We start from the raw sequence: 18,428 nt of genomic DNA, 5'->3' as shown, positions 1-18,428 counted from the left end.
TTCAGCAATTTTAAAAGCATTTGGTAAGCACTTTAACAGCTTCATGACTTAGACATCTTGTGCTTCATCAATTTTAAGGCCATTTCCTTTTGTTCCAACTGGGATAAATAGACAAGGATGAGCATTAGGGACTAGGATCAATCTCTAAGTACCCAAATCCATTTTCAAAAAGGCTCTTGAAAGTAAAGATCAGAACTTTGCATATTTGCAAATAATATATCCAATAAAGGGTTAGTATCCAAAATCTATACAGAGCTTCTCAAACTCAACATCTAAAAAACAAGTAAACCAGTGAAGAAACAGGCAAAAGACATGAACAACACTTTTTAAAAGAAGACATCCAAATGGCTAACAGACACATGAAAAGATGTGTCTTTTCAACATCACTCCTTATCAGGGAAATACAAATCAAAACCATGATGAGATACCACTTTACACCTGTCAGAATGGCTAATATCAACAACTCAGGAAATGACAGATATTGGTGAGGATGAGGAGAAAGGGTAACACTTTTGCACTATTGGTGGGAATGAAAACTAGGCAGCCACTCTGGAAGACAGTATGGAGGTTCCTCAAAAAACTAAAAATAGAACAACCCTACAACCCAGCAATTGCACTTCTAGGTATTTATCCCAGGGATACAGGTGTGCTGTTTCAAAGGGACACATGCACCCCCATGTTTATAGCAGCACTATCAACAATAGCCAAATTATGGAGAGAGTCCAAATGTCCATCGACTGATGAATGGATATAGAAGGTGTGGGGAAGGAGAAATAATATAAAAACAGAATGGGAGGCAAACGATAAGAAACTCTTAAATACAGAGAACAAACTGAGGGCTGCTGGAAGGGTGTGGGGTAGGGGGATGGGCTAATTGAGTGATGGGCATTAAGGAGGACACTTGTTGGGATGAGCACGGGGTGTTATATATAAGTGATGAATCACTAAATTTTACTCCTGAAACCATTATTACACTCTATGTTAACTAACCTGGATTTAAATTATATATATACATATATATATGTGTATATACATACACACACACACACACACACATATATATATATATATTTATATTTATATATATATATAAATAAAGAACAGAACTTCACGCAAAATTCCCTATTTGGACGGCAACATGTTAAGAAGGCAAAAAGCTGAGTGGAGGGCTTTCCTCCATGGAGCCTTCTAATACCTCACGGGTAGAATGTAACTATAATTTGGCAGCTAGATGGGCTACAAAGGACATGGTCTCTGTCCAAGACCCCTTCATTAGGAAACATAACACTGCAAAAACATTTATGAGGGGGGTATTTTTAACGTTGCAACTCAAGATAAAATTAATATACCACACATATTTCTCATTTAAACATCTTTTTACTGCAGCCCAGTCTTCCTCTTGTTCTCCAAGATCTATCACCATCCTAACTCTAATACCATTCAATCATTTCCACTCATTTATTCCATTACCTCAAAATCACCCCGAAGCAAACTCATTTTGTAAGTCTGATCTGTCTGCCCCTCGCTCCCATCACCACTATCCAGTCCCCACTCTGCACCTTGCACCTCAACCACTTCTCCAACAGAAAACAAACTGGTGATTTGTCTGTTAATCTCAATCTCAACAGCACTATGATTACACTAGTAACCTAGACTGGCATTCATCTGGGGCTATTTCATGATGGAAGAAAAATGGGTGCAAACAATTGGGTTGCATTAGCCAATCTCACTAAATCTGGGTGAATCTGTCTTGAATGTATCTTCTAATCCATTACTTCTCTGTTCCCTTTTATGAAAAGAAAGGGATTTGTGGTCTCAGGTAGGATCAGCTTTGCACTCTTCCTTCATAAAGGGTCTGTATTTTGGGAGACAGACCACAGATGTTAAAAGGTTAGGAGACTGTTTAATAGCATCAAAACTTTTCTTTCTTTAAGAAAGGAGAATTATCTTGCTACAACATAGATGAGCCTTGAAAACATCAGGCCAAGTTAAAGACAGCAGACACAAAATGCCCCATATCGTTTGATTTCATTTACATGACATGTCCAGAATAGGCAAATCCATGCAGAGAGTACTGTAGCGGTTGCCAGGCCTGGAAGGAAGGGGGAATGAGGAGTGGAGTAACTGTTGAGTGAGTACGAAGTTTGTTTCTGGGTGATGAAAATGTTCTAAACTTAGTAGTAAGAGTAGCACAACAAGTCTGAATGCACTAAAAACCACTGAATTGTACATTTTTTTAAAAAGGTAAAGTTCATGGTATATAAATTACAACTCAATAAAGCAGTTATTTAAAAAAGAACACCTTGGGGCGCCTGGGTGGCTCCGTCAGTTAAGCATCCGACTTCGGCTCAGGTCATGATCTCGCGGTCCGTGAGTTCGAGCCCCGCGTCGGGCTCTGTGCTGACAGCTCAGAGCCTGGAACCTGCTTCAGATTCTGTGTCTCCCTCTCTCTCTCACCCTCCCCCGTTCATGCTCTGTCTCTCTTTGTCTCAAAAATAAATAAACATTAAAAAAATTTTTTTTTAATTTAAAAAAGAACACCTCATCTGATTTCAGATAATTCTGGCTCCAACTGCATGCTCATGATTCTGAGTAACACACTAAAGACTCTTAGCCTCTGAGACCTTTATTCAGCCTAGAATGCCCTCCTCCACTTCCCTTCTCTTTCCCTACTCATTTTATTTTATTTTACTTTATTTTTATTTTTATTTTATTTTATGTATTTATTTATTTTGGGGAGAACACAGCGGGCAAGGGGCAGAGAGAGGGGGACAGAAAATCCAAAGCAGGCTCTGCGCTGACATGCTGACAGCAGTGGGTCCAATGTAGGGGTCAAATCCACCAACCACAAGATCATGACCTGAGCCAAAGTCAGATGTTCAACTGACTGAGCCAGCAGGTGCCCCATCCCTACCCATTTTTATTTTTAAAGATAGCCTACTCATCCTTTAAAATAACTGGTGATGTAGTACCAAAATCTATAAAGAACTTATCAAACTCAACACCCAAAAAACAAATAACCCAGTGAAGAAATGGGCAGAAGACATGAATAGACACTTTTCCAAAGAAGACATCCGGATGGCTAACATGAAAAGATGCTCAACATCACTCATCAGCAGGAAAGTACAAATAAAAGCCAATAAGACTCCACCTCATACCTGTCAGAATCGTTAAAAGTAACAACACCAGAAACAACAGGTATTGACACAGGATGCAGAGAAAGGGGAACCCACTTGTACTGTTGTGGAAAGGCAAACTGGTACAGCCACTCTGGAGAACAGTATGGAGGTTCCTCAAAAAACCAAAAATAAAACTACCCTATGATCCAGCAATTGTACTACTTGGTATTTACCCAAAGGATACAAAAATTCAGATTCAAAGGGGTACATGCACCCCAATGTTTATAGCAGCATTGTCAACAATAGCCAAACTATGGAGAGAACCCAAATGTCCATCGACTGATGAATGGATAAGGAGGTATATATGTGGTACATATATAAAGTAGAATATTAATTAGCCAGCAAAAAGAATGAAATCTTGCTACTTGCAATGACACAGATGGAACTAGAAAGTATTATGCTAAGCAAAATAAGTCACTCAGAGAAAGAAAAATACCTTATGATTTCACTCATATGGGGAATTTAAAAAACAAAAGAGGTGAACATATAGGAAGGGGAAAGGAACCACAAGAGATTTAATGATAGATAACAAACTATGAGCTGACAGAGGGAGGTGGGTGGGAAATAGGCTAGATAGGTGATAGGTACTAAGGAGGGCACTTGTTGTGATAAGCACTGGGTGATGTATTTAAGTGGTGAGTCCTGACTTCTACTCCTAAAACTAATATTGCACGGTATGTTAACTAAAATTTAAGTGAAAAAAATTATAAAAAGCCAGATGAGAAAAAAAAAACTAAAAAAAACCCCTAACTGGTGATGGATGTTAACTAGAATTATTGTGGTGATCATTTTGGAATATATACAAATATCAAATCATAACATTGAACACCTGACACTAATATAATGTTGTATGTCAATTATCGCTCAATAAAAAATTAAATTAAAAAAATAATTAAATTTTAAAATTTAACTGCAAACTTGTTTCCTTATGTATAAAGCTTTCCTTGGCGTGCTACTCCCCAGGCAGGAGTAACTGCTCTCTGAGCACTTAATATATATAAATGGCTAAAATACTTGTGATGATATTAGAATGCACTATTTACATCTGTTTCTTATATTAGACTATGAGTTCATCTCATTAACTTTTGTATTCAGTTACCAGCACAGGGCTTTCCTATCAAATTTTTTAAAGATGTTCAGTAATTCTTGTCATAAAAAACAGTATTTGTACAAACACATATTTTATAAACAATATATAAAAGTATACAATCATATATAATTATCTGGTTGAATCTTTTGCAATTTGAGTGTTGAGGTATAAAAACAGCCCAAGATGAGAACTGAGCATTCTTGATTGCATTGCTAAAATAAATAAATTGGGACGTTTTCATACAGGATGCAGAATTTTGTATTTTCATTACTCAATACCTGTTAATGCACTGGGAATCAAATATATAAATCAAAACTCTACCTCCACACAGATATGTATATATTTTTTGATATATATGTTTATTTACACATACATATTTTTCACAATAATGTAAAATAATGTAAGGCAATGAGTTTTCTTGTTATGAGGTCCTCTGCTGAGCACTACCTTAAAACACAGTCCTATTTAGAAGAGTGAAATACATAAAACACTTAATAACAAACATAAAGGAAATAATCCATAGTAATAGTAGTCGACTTGAACACCCCACTTACACTGATGGACAGATGATCCAAACAGGAAGTCAACAAGGTAACAATGGCTTTGAATGACACACTGGACCAGAAGGATCTAACAGACATATTCAGAACATACAATCTTAAGACAGCAAAATATGCATTCTTTTCAAGTGCACATGGACCATTCTCCAGAACAGATCACATATCAGGCCACAAAACAAGTCTCAACAAATTAAAAAAAAATAGAAGTCATACCATACATCTTTTCTGACCACAATGTTATGAAACCAGAAATCAGTCACAAGAAAGAAATCTGGAAAGAGCATGAACGCATGGCTTTAAATAACATGTTACTAAACAATGAATGGGTCAACCAAGAAATCAAAGAAGAAATTGAAAATTACATGGAAACAAGTAAAAATGAAAACAACAGTCGAAATCTTTGGGATATAGCAAAAGTGGTTCTTTTTTTTTTTTATGTTTATTTATTTTTGAGAGACAGAGACACATCATGGACAGGGGAGGGAGACACAGAATTGGAAGCAGGCTCCAGGCTCTGAACTGTCAGCACAGAGCCTGATGCGGGGCTCAAACCCACAAACCATGAGATCATGACCTGAGCCAAAGTCGGGTGCTTAACCGACTGAGCCACCCAGGCGTCCCCAGCAAAAGTGGTTATAAGAGGGAAGTTCACAGCAATACAGACCTACATCAGGAAGCAAGAAAAATCTCAAATAAACAACCTAAACTAACACCTAAGCTAGAAAAAGAACAAACAAAACCTAAACCCAGCAAAAGGAAGAAAATAATAAAGATTAGAGCAAAAATCAATGATAAAGAAACTAAAAAAACAATAGACGAAGTCAATGAAACCAGGAGCAGTTTCTTTGAAAAGATCAACAAAATTGATACATTTCTAGTCAGACTCATTAAAAAGAGAGGGAGAAAGAGAACCCCATTAAACAAAATCACCAGTGAAAGAGGAGAAACAACCACCACACCACAGAAATATAAACAACTGTAAAAGAATATCGTGAAAACCTGTATGCCAACAAATTGGACAACTCAGAAGAAATGGATAAATTCCTAGAAACACAGAACCTCCCAAAACGGAAGCAAGAATAAACAGGAAATTTGAACAGACTGATTACCAGCCATTGAAATAGTAATCAAAAACCTCCTAACAAAAAAATACAGGACTTCACAGGTAAATTCTACCCAACATTTAAAGAAGAGTTAATACTTATTCTCAAACTATTCCAAAATAAAAAAGAGGAAGGAAAACAACCAAATTCACTCTATGAGGCCAGTATCACCCTGATACCACGACCAGAAAAAGATGCTACGAGAAGAAAATTGCAGCCAAATATCTTTCATGGATATAAATACAAAAATCCCCAACAAAATATTAGAAAACTGAATCCAATACATTAAAAAAAAAATCATACACCACAATTAAGTGGGATTTATTCCCAGATGCAAGGGTAGTTCAATATTCACAAAACAATCCACATGATACATCACATCAATAAGAGAAAAGATAAAAACCATATCATCATTTTAATAGATGCAGAAAAAGCATTTGATGAAGTATAACATCCATTCATGATAAAAACAAAAACAAAACCCTCTGCAGAGTAGGTCTACAGGAAACATATCTCAACCTAATAAAGGTCTCCTATTAAAAGCTCACAGCCAACATCATACTCACTGGTGAAAAAACCAGAGCTTTTCCCTTAAGGTCAGGAACAAGACAAGGATGCCCACTCTCACCACTTTTATTCAACATAGTACTGGAAGTCCTAGCCGCAGCAATTAGACAACATAAAGAAATAAAGGCATCCAAATTGGTAAAAAAGAAGTAAAACTCTATTTGTAGATGATACGATATTCTATGTAAGAAACCCAAAAGATTCCACAAAAAAAACTACTAGAATAAATGAGTTCAGTAAAGTTGCAGGACACACAATCAATGTACAGAAATCTGTTGCATTCTTACACACTAATAACGAAGCAGCATAAAGAGAAAATAAGAAAACAATCCCATTTACAATTGCACCCAAAACAATAAAATCTCTAGGAATTAACTTCACCAAGGAGGTGAAAGACTCTGAGAACTATAAAACATTGATGAAAGAAATTCAAGATGATGCAAAGAAGTGGAAAGACATTCCATGCTCATGGGTTGGAAGAACAAATAGTTAAAATGTCTACACTACACAGAGAAATCTATAGATTTAGTGCAATCCCTTTCAAAATACCAACATCATTTTTCACAGAACTAGAGCAAACAATCCTAAAATTTATATGAAACCAGAAAAGTTTGCAAATAGCCAAACAATCTTGAAAAGAAAAGCAAAACTGGAGGTACTACAATTCTATATTTCAAGTTCTATTACAAAGTGCTAGTAATTAAAGCAATATGGTACTGGCATAAAAATAGACATGAAGATCAATGGAACAGAACATAAACCCCAGAAATGAACCACTATATGGTCAATTGGTCTTTGACAAAGGAGGCAAGAATATACAACGGGAAAAAGACAGTCTCTTCAACAAATGGTGCCAGGAAAACTGGAGAGCTACATGCAAAAGAATGAAACTAGACCACTTTCTTTCATCACACACAAGAATAAACTCAAAATGGATTACAGAACTAAATACAAGACCTGAAACATAAAATCCTTGAACAGAACATAACCAGTAATCTCTCTAAGATGGGATGTAGCAACATTTTTCTAGATATGTCTCTTGGGGCAAAGGAAATAATAGCAAAAATAAACTGTTGGGACTACATCAATATAAAAAGCTACTGCACAGCGAAGGAAACAATCTACAAAACTAAAAGACAACCTAATGAATGGAAGGATTCCAAATTCCAAGATAATGATTCCAAATTCCAATACTGGAAGGGTCATTAGCTCAAGAGCATCATTTAAATGGAGACTATCACCTAGAAAATACCTTTGGGCAAAAACCAACAACAGTGTTTGTCTCTAGGAAGGAAAATGGGTGGTAAGGAACAAGTGCAGAAGATTTCCTTTTCATGCAGAATAAATTTCATATAAAGTACATTATTTAACTATAAAATTTGTATCCTGATTCCTGCTAACCATCACTATTAAGAAATGCAGGCCTCGGCACACCAGATCTGATTTTTCAAAGAAGTTAGAAATGGGAAAATTCAGATTTTTATGTAAAACTCACAAGTTTTAAATGTTGAGTTTATTCAGGATTTAACACACAGGGCAAGCCAAACAAAACACACCTGCAAGCCATATCTGGCTCACAAGCCAAACAGTCTACCATCTCTAATCAAAAATTTGATGTGTGGCTTATGATTCCAAACCTATAAATATAATTTAATGGAGGAAAACTTCAAAAAGCAATCTCAGGCTTGTGGATGAAACCATGTCCCCTGCTGTCCCACCATCTATTTCGTCACTATTGCTCTCTTAAACTTCCCCTTCTCTTCCTTCTTTGAAAGGCTATTAATGCAACTCAAATGCAAAACAAGCCAGATTTTATCAAGGAATCTGTCCATTATCCTAGCATCTGCTCTGTTTTAAAAGGTGAGATTTGGGGTCGATTTCAAGTTGCAATTCATCTAGCCAACAAAAGAGAAGTGTATGAATTGTTTCTATCTGGGAAGAAATATTCCCCCAGCCAACTAGTCAAACAATTGCATGGTGGAAAAAACCTGTAAGTTACTTTTCCCTTATCATCAGGCAGTACAGTGCTGCTCAAAGAATAATACAGTGGCCATGACCACCATAACATTCTGAACCCTCTGGGAACCAATCACAGTTCTGGGGAAAATCTCAAAGTCTCTTAAAGTTCAGCAAAGATTCCATTCATCTTCTGAGACTGAAGCTGAGAGACTCTGTGTGGGTCTAACTATTGGCTGTAAGTTGGATACTGTATCTACTGACCGCCCAGAGGATACCATGGCGAGCAGTGCTCAAACTCAGGACCCCCAGATTGAGTCACGTGCTCTTCCAACTAAGCCAGCCAGGTACCCCAGAACTGATTTCAGTGTTAAAAGTTGTATTAGAGATGTACTATCTTGCCTCTCGGGTGTGCCTACAACTCTCACCTCAGTCTGCTGAGAGTGTCAAAGGATTGGACTCTGGCAGTTCCACCCTTACTCAAGGCTAGCCCCAGTCTGCCCAACAGCAGCTTTAGTTTGCCATCAGCTAGTCCAGTACTGGGCCTGAATGTCTACTCAGTGACCACTAGGGCCTGTCCCAACAGTGAAGACACACAACCCCGGGCAAGGGTGGGAATGGGGTGGTAATCAATAAATAGGACTATAGGACTAAAGGCCTCTTTGCAAGTGTTCCACTCCTGCAGGACACAGGCACACAAGGTTTTCCTTATGTAGCTTGTGGAAATGCTAAGACAGGCCATTTTTCCTAAGAACTTCTTCACAGGAAATTAAGATTTGCAATACATTCTAATTGACAAGCAAAGCATAACTATCTCAGGTTGTGACCGGAGAAGCCATTCATGGTAGGGTTTGGTGGCCTAAGAAGATGCATCCAATCATGAAATAAAAGCCAGGCATATTCTCTCTGAACATGGCCAGAACCCAGTCTTCCCTGTCTTACATTTTGAGCTATGGACATTAGAGCCAACTCTCCAATGGCTACAGGCATGGTGTTCTTCAGAAAGGACCAGAGGTGCCTGAAAATCAGTAAGCTATACTCCCTTTAATTATGTACATTGGGCACCTACTATACAACAATCTGCACACATGAACATACAGCAATTTCCGAAGGTCCATTCTCCTCTGATAACTAGCAGACTTATTTAGTGATGTTTGTTCTAAGGGAAAAAAAATCCTAATTAACCACTTCCTTACTTTTCCATAAATCTGAACATCAAGTAGGTTTCAAACACATCAGTCCTCAGTACAGAAAGCTTGCTTTATTCTTACCTCAGCAGCTTGGGTCTCTTGATGCAGCAATGTGAGACCGGTCAAGTCTTCTAAGAAGGAATGTGAAGAATTAAACACCTTCGCTAGAAAATTAAATCCTTCTCGTTCATATTGATCAAGAACCTGTAAAACATTAATTTTTTTTAAAAAGGGTGTTGTAGGATTTAAAAGCGTATTATAAAATTTTCACTTCTACAAGCACCTATCAAGAATGAAACTAAAACTAGAAATTAGATGTGAGGATAATAATGCAATCTGGTGGGCAGACATTGGGAGGGCTTAGTATTTACCATTTTCCCCTTTTTGGAAAGAATGACAATATCATCTTCCAATTCAGATGATAATTTTTCTCAAATAAAATGTAAGTTTCATGCAAACTTACTAAAAATTCTAGAAAAGCTACGGTTACCTGATTCTAAATTTCACTTCTTAGGAAAAAAAATTACAGGCCAGAGAAGAGCCAAGAAAAAAATTAAAAGGGATAAAGGAAAAGAGGGACCAATGGATGGGAAATGTGATCTACTGGCTAGCCATATGTTTTTAAATAACAGAATAGTTTAAAAAGGTAAAAATAAATTTCACCAGGCATGTCACAACAGAGGATATCCAAATGGCCAATAAACATATGAAAAGTTGCTTAACATTACAAGTGATTAGGGAAACGAAAACTAAAACCACAAGGAATTTCTACTTTAACCCACCAAAATGGCTAAAATTAAAAAGAAGTTACCAAGTACTGGCAAGAATGTAGAACAACCAGGATTTTCACAGGAATGCAAAATGGGAGAGCTACTTTAGAGTCTTTAACACTTACATGCCCTATGATCAAGCAATTATATTCCTAGATATATGTACCAATAACAAAATGTATTCAGGTATGCATCAGAAGACCCAAAGTGTCTACAGTAGCACTATTTATGATAGTCCAAACTAGATCCTACTCAAACGTCCATCAATAGTAGAATGAATGAACAAACTGGTATATTTATGCAATGGAATACTACTTAGCAATGAAAACAACCATATCTACATGCAACAACAGAAATAACTCTCACAAACATAATGTTAAACAAAAGAAGAGGGAAGCAATATGTACTGTATGGTTACATTTATATATATAAACTTAAAAAAAAAAGAACAGGCAAAAAATGAATCTAAGTCAGGAGAGTGGTTACCCACGGAGGAACTATACATAGAAGGGGCACAAGGAATACTATTTGTTTCTTTATCTGGATGTTGGTGTACTTTGTAAAAAGCCACCAAGTACCTTTTTGTATATACATTTTTCTTCAATAATAAGATTAAAGGCCCGCAATCTTGACAGGAGAACAATATGAGTTCTTAGAAGGAAAAAAAATGATTATCATATTTAAAAATTCAAAGATCACAGGAATTGTGAAAATTAGAAAGGAAACAGTAAAGCCGAATATCTCAGAAACTGTATCAAAACTCAGAGGAAATAAAGAGATGAATGTATCAAAAAGATAGCAGACACTGAAGAGAAATCCGAGAAATCAGTTACACATGAATAGAAAGGCTGAAAAAGCAGTAATACTAGAAACAGAAAAATGGGAGAGGGGGGAAGAATAGATATATACCAATCATTATATTTTCACTACCCTAAAAATCCCCTGTGCTCTGCGTAGTCATCTCCCACCCACCCCAGCCTAACAACCACTGACCCTTTTACTGTTTCCATAATGGTGCCTTTTCCAGACTGTCATACAGTTTGTGGCCCTTTCAAATGGGCTTCTTTCACTTAGTCACATGCATTTAAGGTTCTGCCATGTCTGTGCATGACTCAATAGCTCCTTTTTTTTTTTTTTTTAGTGGTAAGTAATATTCTTTTGTTGTATGTACCACAGTTTGTTTATCCATTCACCCACTGAAAGACATGTTGGTTGCTTCTAAGCTTTGGCAGTTGTGAACAAAGCTGCCATAATTAATTAATTAGTTAATTAATTAAGTTTACAAATTCATCCACTCAGAAATAAAAATGTATAAACTCTTCGATCCAGCAATTCCACTTCAAAGACCTTTCACACAGATACAGTTGTCCATGGGCAAAAAAAAAAAAAAAAAAAAAAAAAAAAAAAAAAAATCAGCGTGTAATGATGCTCACTGAAACATTGCAGCAACAAAAGATGAGAAGCAATGACTCTTTAATAGGGGGCTGATTAACAAAATTATGGTGTATTTACAATCAAGGGCATAGTCTAGATCCATTAAAAGAACGGAGTAGCTCTAGAGTATTGATATAAACCTATTTCCAAGACATACAGATATATTAAAAGCAATGTACAGACCAAGCATCTAGTATTAAAGTTTTTGAAATAAAGGTAGAGGAGGAAAGACGAAGAAAGGGAAGTGTGACCTGTGTGTATGCTTGTTCATGCATATAAGATCTCTGGAAGAATACACACATACAACTGGCGTCAAGTAGTTGCCCCTGTAAATTCTTTTATACCGCTTGAATTTTTAAAACCAGGGGCATGCGTGACTTATTTAAATAATAGTAAAATCTCTATTTCCCCCCTAATGCTGGAGGAAGGTCGTGCAAGAGGAAGAAGAACTCTAAAGCCTGATGAAGTTGGAGCAAAGAGGGGAGACCTCCTTCAGCCACAGGAAGCAAAGCAGCTGTAGTGGTGAGTTAGGAGAGTAGGGAACTGGGGGCTGACAAGTTCTGGAGTCTGACAGAAGGCAGCACGGTCATCCGCTGCCAGAGAAGGGGATGAGGTAGACCACAGAGCTTGAGGAGGGTGGTGATGGTCTGGCACAGCTGCGTGGGGAATGTGAGAAAGGAAGTGGAGGCCCCTGCTCAGGACAGAAAATAGAAGTTTGGGGGGGAAATATGGTTAAGGACCTATGTAAGCTTGGGGACAGGACAAAGGTACCACAGACGTCAAGGAAACCAAGGGGCTGCTGAATACCTATGAAAGAAGCCAAGGAAGGTTAACCTAAGACCTGCAGGGAAGAGGTACACAGGGATTACGGAGGAGCAAGGGGTGACCAGAATGCCTCAAGGCACACAAAGCTGAGCCTTTGGCTGATTAGCTCCAGTAAATTAATCTGACCACCCAATGCCTGGGTAAAAAGGCACTTGGTAACTGAATCCCTCAGAATAAAGAGACTGCTTACAAACCAGAATTTTATCTTAGGAAAAATGCATGAAAATTAAGTGATCTTTTTCAAAATGATAAATACTGTGTGCTTAGTGATCACTTATTTCTAAACGACTAAGCTCACCAACTAGGTATTTTGTGCCAGGTGTGCAGTAAGGTAAAAGAAGAACAGGTTGGAAAAATGGACAAAAACTTTGAAAAAAAAACTGGAATAATTCCAGAGACGATACTATGTTGGACCTTAATTAACCTTTCAGATTTCAAGCCCATGTTTCCACAGATAATTCGCAGTGCTACAAATCTGAAAAGCAGAAAAACTAACAGCAAGAGCAGTAGGAGTGAAAGCCTCCCCCATAATCAGGATGTACAGAAAGTTAAATGCTGAAACGTTATTCATAGCTCTGGCTTCAAAAATATGTGGAAAAACTTAATCCTCCGGGGGCATATTTAATCATGCAAGGGTTTTCTAGTATTCCCTTTATGTGCTGGGAAGTTAATCTGTATTACGAGTATAAGCAGCTTATAAAAGGTACAAGGATATTTTCCCCTACAAACAATTTGACCTTCTTAAAGGATTTGAAAATGTGTTTTAAATTACCCCCACCCCCAAAAAGATACCATCACAATGAATTTGAGCACTGCAACAAACTACATAAAGCATATTGCACCTTCTAAGTAAGAATACAGGGTCCTGAGAAGTGTACACATTACATTTTGATAGGTTATAAATACTGTAAAGGTGCTGGGGGAGTTTGCTAAATAGAGAAATAAGAAAGACTTTTTAAATATACAGATATGGATCCTTCCCTGATAAACATGATTATCCTCACCTAACTGTTTTACAAGGCTAGGTTAACTTTACTGGTGACATGCAGACAACTGGACAAAGATGGTACAATCTTTTTTTTAATTCATGTATTTATTTTGAGATAGAGAGCACGAGTGGGGAGGGGCAAAGGGGGGGGGGGAGAGAAATCCTAAGCAGGTTCTGTGCTATCAGCACAGAGCCCAATGCGGGGCTCGAACTCACAAACTGCGAGATCATAACCTGAGCTGAAATCAAGAGTCAGATGCTTCATCAACTGAGCCTCCCAGGCACCCCAAAGATGGTAGAATCTCCTCTTAAGACATGGTTTTAGGGGCGCCTGGGTGGCGCAGTCGGTTAAGCGTCCGACTTCAGCCAGGTCACGATCTCGCGGTCTGTGAGTTCGAGCCCCGCGTCAGGCTCTGGGCTGATGGCTCAGAGCCTGGAGCCTGTTTCCGATTCTGTGTCTCCCTCTCTCTCTGCCCCTCCCCCGTTCATGCTCTGTCTCTCTCTGTCCCAAAAATAAATAAACGTTGAAAAAAAAAAAAATTTAAAAAAAAAAAAAAAAAAAAAAAAAAAAATGGTTTTAGGAGTATCTGTTCTCTTGCTGAGATTTTCTGTCAACTCTTTACTAGACCAAACCCATACCCCCTAGCTAGGCACTTAAGTTTCTCCAGAACACTCCAATTTGGAACAACTCTAGAGAATGCCTTTCATAGGGTCTAAGATCTGACAACACCATGCAACGGTTTACATTTCATGAGAAGAAGAGATTCATGGCTTACAACTCTTGTCTATTCTTAAATAAGGATATGAGGAACTAAGTACCTGACCCCCCAAAAATAGCTTATGTAAATCACTTATTTAAAGTCTCTGTTGTTTAGAAACTATACTTACTCTAAAAGATTTTAAAATATACATGTGTCCTGGGGTGCCTGAGTGGCTCAGTCAGTTGAGCGTCTGACTTGGGCTCAGGTCATGATCTCACAGTTTGTGGGTTCAAGCCCCGCATCTAGCTCTGTGCTGACAGCTCAGAGCCTGGATTCTGCTTTGGATTCTGTCTCTATCTCTCTTTCTCTCTCTCTCTTAAAAATAAATAAATGTTAAAAAAAAAAAAAAGAATATACATGTGTCCTGATTTCTCAAATACTCAGGGAAAGCTAGCCCAATATTCCAGACAGGGTAATAAAAGAGTATGGCTGGGAGCCACCAAGACTTTTAATTCCCATCCTATGAGAATCTATAAAAGAAGGGTCAAAACACTCCCCTCTGACGTTCAGTCACCCAATAGTCTGCAGGGGCTTTGCTCCAAGTTGAGGGCAAAACCTTCTGTTTTCCAGTTCTGTTGCTAAGAGGGCCCTTCCAGCGCAGAGAAGCCTCACTTTAGATAATGAGCTGGAAGCATCACTAAATAAGACCAGGAAACCCCCTCATCAGTTTCTGTCTCTTGATGTCTGGGATTCCTGTCATAATAATAAAAAAGAATCAAAGAAGAGGGAAAAAAAAGTTCCGGTTTCAGCAGACCTTAAAGCTGCTGTCCCACCCTCACTGCTCCCAGCTCCTTTCTGGTTCCCTCTTGGTGCTACCCACTGAGAGTGACCTCCTGTCTTCCCCATCAAGGGAGATCTTTCACTTCCATCAAAGTTCAGCTCAAGTACTAGCTCCTGCAGCAAGTCTTGCCTGATCAATTCCACTCTCTAGGATCTTTTCTTCCCTTTTATATTCTGACCTCACTCTCCAGGACACACTAAGTTGCCAAAGGGATTGAAGGAAATGCTCTGTTTCACTATCCCTGGTAATCAAGAGTTGATGGCATTTCCAACTATCGGCCACATGTTCAGTAACTTTGTTTCTGTTTCTATATATGTCAGTGATATAGAGCAAATGACGGGTGAGAAACAGCTTCATATGGAAACATGTAGCTATCAATCTAACTGAATTTGTTGCTGTTAACTTCCACTTTCTCTATTGGACACAGGCAGGATTTAGAAGGCCAAACTTCAAAAAAAGAAAGATCTGAGTTCAAGATATGTAATTGTATTACTGGAATACCAAAAATATAGAACAAGTCTCTATCTCTTTCCTTAAAGTCACTGTACAGTGTACAATCTTAGGCATCCAAATGCAAAATGGGGACAACTATAATTTAGAGGATGTGGGAGAGTTCAGGTCAAAACAGCAAATAGTATCAACATCGAGATAACCGATTATGGAATAGAAGTCCCAACACTTTATTATTTTAATTAAACTTCTTATGGTATAACACATAACTGCATTTAAAAAATCAAATATTACAGGGACGCCTGGGTGGCTCAGTCAGTTAAGCAGCCGACTCTTGATTTTTGGCTCAGGTCATAATCTCACATTTCTTGAGTTCAAGCCCCACATCGGGCTCTGCATTGATAGTGAGGAGGCTGCTTGGGATTCTCTCTCTCTCCCTCTCTCTGTTACTCCCCCACCTGTGCTCTTTCTCTCTCTCTCTCTATCTCTCTCTCTCTCTCTCTCTCAAAATAAATAAATAAACTAAAAAAAAAATCAAATACTGGAACACTTGAGTGGCTCAGTCATTTGAGCGTCTGACTCTTGATTTCAGCTCAGGTCACAAGCCCAGGGTTGTGGGATCAATCCCCGCATTGGGCTCTGCACTAAGCATGGAGCCTGTTTAAGCTTAAGATTCTTTCTCTCTCTCTGCCCCTCTCCCCCACTCGTGCCCTCTAACATTAAAAAAAAAATTATAAAACCAAATATTATATCTTGTTTTTTTTTTCCACATACCAAAATCACAATTCTGCTCGAGTCAACTGGGCAGAAGAAACTAATAACTGGGAATTAACACATAACTGGGAGTAATTTGGAAACACTGGGCAAAACACTTCACCTTTTTGAGCCTGTTTGCTCATCTCTAAAATGGGGATGCCACTCCATGCCTGTTTCCCTACGTGCTGAGATACAAAAAGGATTTCATGATGCCAATTACTGACAGAGAATGCTTTATGAAGAGAAACAGAAATGCTACGCATTTATTACTTTAACAATGTCATTATTGCCAAATAAGGCTTGATAAATATAGAAAATATGTGACAGGAAGACACATAGAGATGTCATTGATGATAGCAGAGTAAGGACCTCTATAAATCCTCTCTTCCAGGAGAGAAAAGAGAACGGTGACAAAGTCTGGGAAGTCTTTATTCAAGAAAACATCTGAATCTCTGTAAAAACAATGGGCTTTGAGGCTTTTAACATGCTCCATTCCCATCCCCATTCCCCCTCCAGCTCGACTGTAGCCTTGAAGCCTGTAGCCTTCAGAATTACAGTGAAAACCAGCCTGGCAGCCACTGGAGGGGGTAGACTGGGGCTGAAGCTCCTTCAAAGTTTTTTTTTTTTTACAGAAAATGGCCACCTGTTTGGAGGTTCCCAAGGACATCCTGCCTGCATGTTGTTTTTATTTGACCTGACTCAGAACTCATGCTGTGTGAAAGCCTTTCTCCCAGGGCTAGTTGTTGAAAAGTATCAGGAACAACTGTTTAACATCCTGATCTCCTGAGATGGTGGATAAGAGTTGCTGCAACAGTAAGCTAACCAAAGAGCTTAAAACAAAAATCTGGGGAATACCATAAGAGACTTTGAAAAGCTCCAACATATTTTTGGGAATCTATAAGACCGTGCCCAGGCACAGGGTGAGGTATATGCCTGAAGTTGTGCACATGCTCAGGAAAGATCTGAGAAGGCCCTAAGCTCTCACCTCTAGCTGGCCCTGAGTATTTGTGCAAGCAGGAGATGAGAGGTAAGGCAAAGCTCTTAACTGCCTGGCTCAGCAGTGAAGGCACTCCCCAATACATACACAGAGCACCTCAGCAAAGACTGATTTAGCAGTTCCAGGATGTTAAGAAAAATCTCTCTCTAATCACTAGATGACCACCAAGCTAACCAAGGAGAAACTTCATGGTCACACAGGACAAAGAACACCAACTTAATGAAAGTAGTTCAGAAAAGTAACTAACAAACAACAACAGCAGCAGCAAAGAACAACAATAAACCATGGCAGGGGAGAGAATCTGATTTCCAGAGTTAACACATTGTATTATTTAACATGTCCAATTCTCAACAAAAATTACTGGATATGCAAAGAAACCAGACAGTATGTCCCATACACAGAAACCAAAACAAATCAAAAACATTCAACAGAAATCATTCCTGAGGAACTTACTAAACAAAGACTTTAAAACTGCTATTTTAAGTAAATTCAAAGAACTGAAAGAAACCATGTCTAAGTATCTAAAAATAAGCATGAAAATGATGCCTCACCTAAATAGAGAATATCAATAGGGAGAAATTATAAAGAAGAGCCAAAGAGAGAGGCACCTGGTGGCTCAGTCGGTTGAGTGTCCGACTTCGGCTCAGATCATGATCTCACAGCTCGTGAGTTTGAGCCCCGCGTCGGGCTCTGTGCTGACAGCTCAGAGCCTGGAGCCTGCTTCGGATTCTGTGTCTCCCTCTCTCTCTGCCCCTAACCCACTCACATTCTGTCTCTGTCTCTCTCAAAAATAAATAAACACTACAAAAAAATTTTTAATTAAAAAAAAAAAAGAGCCAAAGAGAAATTCTGGAGTTGGAAAATACAACTGAAAAATTCACTAGAGAGACTGAAATCAGTTTCAGGCATGGTAAAGAAAGAATCAGTGAATTTGAAGATAGGTTAATTGAAAGTATCCAGAGGCACCTGTGGCTCAGTAAGTTAAGCATCCAAATCTTGGCTTCAGCTCAGGTCATCATCG

At 38.3% G+C, this 18,428-nt stretch overlaps 1 protein-coding gene across 4 annotated transcripts in view; it reads right to left on the bottom strand.

Moving 5' to 3' along the window:
* The window catches only part of ATG7 (autophagy related 7), a 249,548-nt gene that overhangs the window by 120,505 nt on the left and 110,615 nt on the right, over window positions 1-18,428 (bottom strand). For all 4 annotated transcript variants that reach the window (XM_030307412.1, XM_030307414.2, XM_030307415.2 and 1 more), the window contains exon 18: window positions 9,727-9,849. In XM_030307412.1, the coding sequence (XP_030163272.1) occupies window positions 9,727-9,849 (123 nt within the window). The remainder of the gene's footprint in view (window positions 1-9,726; window positions 9,850-18,428) is intronic.

The sequence above is a fragment of the Lynx canadensis genome, chromosome A2 (genome assembly GCF_007474595.2).
Source record: "Lynx canadensis isolate LIC74 chromosome A2, mLynCan4.pri.v2, whole genome shotgun sequence".
Taxonomy (NCBI): domain Eukaryota; kingdom Metazoa; phylum Chordata; class Mammalia; order Carnivora; family Felidae; genus Lynx; species Lynx canadensis.
Note: the sequence above shows the minus strand (reverse complement) of the source record. Positions and strands in the feature narration are given on the sequence as shown.